General features: G+C 49.6%; 1 protein-coding gene across 16 annotated transcripts in view; it reads left to right on the top strand.

Annotated features, from left to right (window-relative positions):
* Window positions 1-517: 517 nt before the first annotated feature.
* SRRM1 (serine and arginine repetitive matrix 1) overlaps window positions 518-4,177 on the top strand; it is a 36,885-nt gene continuing 33,225 nt past the window's right edge. For 15 of the 16 annotated variants that reach the window (XM_043992336.1, XM_043992329.1, XM_043992335.1 and 12 more), the window contains exons 1-3: window positions 518-655; window positions 3,354-3,443; window positions 4,176-4,177. The exon at window positions 4,176-4,177 is cut by the window's right edge and continues 121 nt beyond it. In XM_043992336.1, the coding sequence (XP_043848271.1) occupies window positions 635-655; window positions 3,354-3,443; window positions 4,176-4,177 (113 nt within the window). In that variant the 5' untranslated portion in view covers window positions 518-634. Of the gene's footprint in view, window positions 656-3,353; window positions 3,444-4,175 lie in introns of those variants that run through there. The other variant, XM_043992339.1, reaches the window with a different exon arrangement.

Here is a 4,177-nt window from a genome sequence, read left to right as displayed (position 1 = left end):
CCCGGAAGACTCGAGAAAATACGAGGCGTGCGGCTTCTTCCACTTATTTACTTATTTGTTCATTTATTTATTTATTTACTTATTTAAGTGAAACGGCAGAGGTGGGCGAGCAGGAGGACTGAGTTACGCGGTTACCCTCAACCACCACCTTCCGAACTGCTGACGCTCCCTACACGAAAGTAGCCCGGTCCAATCTCTCCTCACATTATACTTCCAAGATGGTCACGGCCTTCGACTACGGGTCGTCGAACGGGCCTTTCAGCTAAAAGCGAAGTCGCGAGCTAGTCCCATCACGTGCTCGTAACAGGAAAAAAAAATTTCGTCAGTCCAGTCAAAGCCAAGGGGAGAGAGGAAAGGGGCGGAGCTCCCGAAGTCCGCCCTTCCCATTGGCCGCGAGACTCTTCTCCTCTACTGGCTACCTCGCGCGCCGCCGAGCTGGCCCGGAAACGCTGCCGAAGAGGGAGCTTGCCAGCCGGGCAGGCCCGGAAGTGGAGGGGCGGGGCGGTCCTTCAGCGCGCGCTCCGAAGAGTTCGGGTTTCCTTTTCCCCAGTCCCGCCTTCCGTCGGCGTCGGCGTCGACAGTGGCGGCGCGGTGCACTGTGGGATAGGGAGCGATCGCCGTGCGAGGCAGCAAGATGGACGCGGGATTCTTCCGCGTAAGTCGGAGACACCGGGGACTGGGCCGGATCGGACCGGGCCGGGAGGGGAGTGCTGGCGGAGCCTGACCAGGATGGCCCCAGCTCGGGGTCCAGGGGGCGGGCGAGGCTCGGCGACGGGAGCCGAGCGGAGCGGAGGCGGGCCTGCGGCGCCCCGCCAGCCGCGCCAGGGGCCCGGGCCGCCCCTGCGCACTGTCCCGCTCGCCCTCCCCGGCTCGGCCCCGGCTCGGCCCGGGCGGCGGGGGGGTGGGGGGGGAAGATGGCGGCGGGGGCGCGCGCCCTAGCCCTGCCTTCCTCGTCGGCCGGGCGCGGGAGCGGGCGCGGGAGCAGGCCACGGGCCTCGGAGCAACAGCGTGCACGGGGGTCGGGGGTTCTCGGCGAGTGCCCCTGGTGAGGGAGCGGCTCCGGGCCCCCGGTCCGGATGAGGAACTCGGGCGACGCTTCCTCCCGTGAGGGCCTGGGACCTGGGCTGCTCGGTGGGGCCGGGCCACGCCGGGGGTGCAGCCAGCGGCAGCTTCCGCCTTCCTCGCCCGCTTGGGCTGCGCGTCCGGGCCTCTTCTCGCGGAGGGTCCGAGGGGGCTCTGGGGCCGCTCTGTCGGCGCGACTCCGGGCGCAGTCGCTGGCATCCGGCTCGGGCCGAGCGGTGGAGGAGAGGGGGAGGAAACGGGCAGCGGGCAAACTTTGGAGGCGGCCAAGAGGGCTTGGAAGCAAGTTCGTGGTGGTGCGGGTCACCTGGGGGGCCGGCGGCGGGGGGCGGGGAGCGTCCTGCCGGCAGAGTTTGCTAAGACGTTTCTCCACCGAGCCAGTTGGTTTTTCCAGCTCCGAGAGATCTCCCGGCTCGGAGAGGCCCCGGGGCAGATAGTCTTATCTCCACTTTACAACTCGCCCAAGGTCACACATAGAGCGGCGGTGCCTGGGCTCGAACCCGAGTCTGGATTCTGGTGCATGCGAGTGCTGTCCGGCCAGCTGCTGGAGCAGCGCCACAGAGCACCGGACCTGGAGCACAAAGTGCTTCACTTTCAAGCTGTAGGACCTGGGCAGGTCACTTTCACCTGTCTGCCTCAGTTTCCTCAGCTGAGAAATGGGGCACCTACCGCAGAAGTGCTGTTTGTGAGGATCAGATGAAATACTTGTAAAAAGGGGCATAGAAGTGCTTACGAATGCTTATTCTCTTCTCTTCCCCCTGTACCTCACTGCGTCCTCAGAAGCACATACGTACATATATACCTTACGATTTTGAGTGCTTCTAGTTGAGAAGGTGAGGTTGAGCCACATTTATATGTTGGCCTTGTGAAATTTACCCGCGTCTAGTCCCAGCTTAAACAATCAGGCCTCTAGAGTTCCCATAGAAGTCTGGAAAGCTTTTTCTAACACTTTTGCAGAATGTAAGTGGGCTTTTTCCTAGCGACCTACAAAATAAAATTGCATTAAACATTAATCCAAGATACTAGATTTGCATAATTTGCCATTTCGTTGGTGCACCTTTATATTTTAAAGTAAGTTAGTGAATAAAATGTAGTGATTGAGAAATTAGTGACTTTTGTGTTTTAGCCCTCTTATGGGAAAGATGATAAACGACAGAAAAAACATTCAGTAGTCGTTGGTACCAAACTAAATGGTTTGAGAGTAAGCAAAAAACAAATGAACCTTCAGTTTTGATTTACAAAGGATAATCCAGCAGGAAAAAGGCAAAATGTTTGATGCTAAAGTTAAAAATGCTGTTTGTTTCAGGTATTGGTGGGAACCTGGAAAAGGTGGAGTAGTAATCTATTACTTACACTATTCCCCCAACTACAAAAGCTACCTCTGCATGTGAACCCTAAACTATTAATTTAAGGTGTTTGAAGCACTTTGCCAACTACTTTTGGCAAATATTACATGTATCACCATATTTAGCTCATCAGATGCCTGAATATTTTTAATAAAGTGGTGGGTTTTTTCTTTATATTTTATAGAGTAAAATAAAATCTGAATCACTAGCTAGAGTTGCATGTTAGTACTGTTGCTGGCTTGAATTGGATTTTTTTTTTTTTTTTAGTTTTGCTCTGATGGAAATAGGTTTAGCAACTAATAAACAGTAAAATGTATGTGGAAAATGAAATCCACACAGCTACTAGTCTACTTCATGAAGGTCAGGTGTCTGATTTGTGAACTTCACATTATAACTTGTTTGTTAGTTTTGACCAAATCTGAATGGTGGTAAAGTATAGTAGAACTTGATACACTGCTGCAAAGGCAGTTTTTATATATTTGTTTTCATTTTTTCCAAGTTATTAACTGAAAATGAATATCTTAATTATGCCAGTATTCTTTTCAATCTAGTGTTTGGGATTATAGAATCTGATTTTAGTTACATTGTTTTAAAAAATATTTTCCTCATTAATGATTGAAAGACTAAAAACAATAAGCAGAATAGTTTTTAGTTCTGTGTTTTAAAAATTACACTTTGTACTTCCCATTGGAATGTCCTGTGTATTTCATGCTTTGCCAGTGCCGCCCCATAATTATTTGGCAAGCATGGTAATGGAGTCTTCAGAAGAGGGTCAAGCCACGTAGGGGGCACATTGTGCACCTGTAAAAAGTCTGTGGTTCTGCTTATGCACTGACCCTTTGAGTAGAGAAGCTAAGTCAAGCATTAATTGTTAGGGGTGGTAATGCCATTTTTGAATTCTACTTAAGATGTGTTCTTTTCTCACAGGGAACAAGCGCAGAACAGGACAATCGTTTCAGCAATAAACAGAAGAAGCTACTGAAGCAGTTGAAGTTTGCGGAATGTCTAGAAAAAAAGGTAGGCAAAGGGATTAATGCCTTAACCAGTAGTTTGGGGAAAGTGGTATAAATGAATGCTGAGACAAGAACACACATAGAAATAGTTTGCTAACTGTCCTTATGCAAACTTAGTAATGGTTCACATTTACATTATACCTTAAAATGATCATGAGCCCTCTTTTTACAGGTGAGGAAACTCAGCCCATGGCTATTAAAAGTTAGGGCCAGCACTAATAGGGACATGGAATTCAGGGTGGGAAGAACCTTAGATACTATCTAGTCCTGGGCTTTTTAACCTTTCGTGTCCTGGGTACCTTTGGCATTCTGGTAAAGCCTGTGTACCTCTTCTCAGAATCATGTTTTTAACTCGTTGAAGGAAAATAATAGAGTCTCTCCATCCCCCCCCCCAGTCCAAGTTAACAGATACTCTTCCCTTCCTCCCCAAATCCTTCCGTAGACATGGACTCAAAATTAAGAATCTCTGGTCTACTGTAGATAAGAAAATTGAAAATGAAAGAGATAAGTAATTTACTTAATTTACACACTCTCCTCTCTGTAAATAGCATAACTAGGATTCGGATCCAGATGGTTCCCTTTTCACAATACTAAGTCACCCCAGTTCTCACAAATAGAGCATCATATTACCACCCCCCCCCCAAGAAGCAAAAGATCATGCCAAAGCAGACCTCCACCCTTGTGTATGAAGTCTTTGTAAACGGTCGACTTAATACTTGTTGGCTTTCCTCAACAGGT

The sequence above is a fragment of the Dromiciops gliroides genome, chromosome 3, assembly GCF_019393635.1.
Source record: "Dromiciops gliroides isolate mDroGli1 chromosome 3, mDroGli1.pri, whole genome shotgun sequence".
Classification (NCBI taxonomy): Eukaryota; Metazoa; Chordata; class Mammalia; order Microbiotheria; family Microbiotheriidae; genus Dromiciops; species Dromiciops gliroides.
This window is presented reverse-complemented; position numbering and strand designations above follow the sequence as displayed.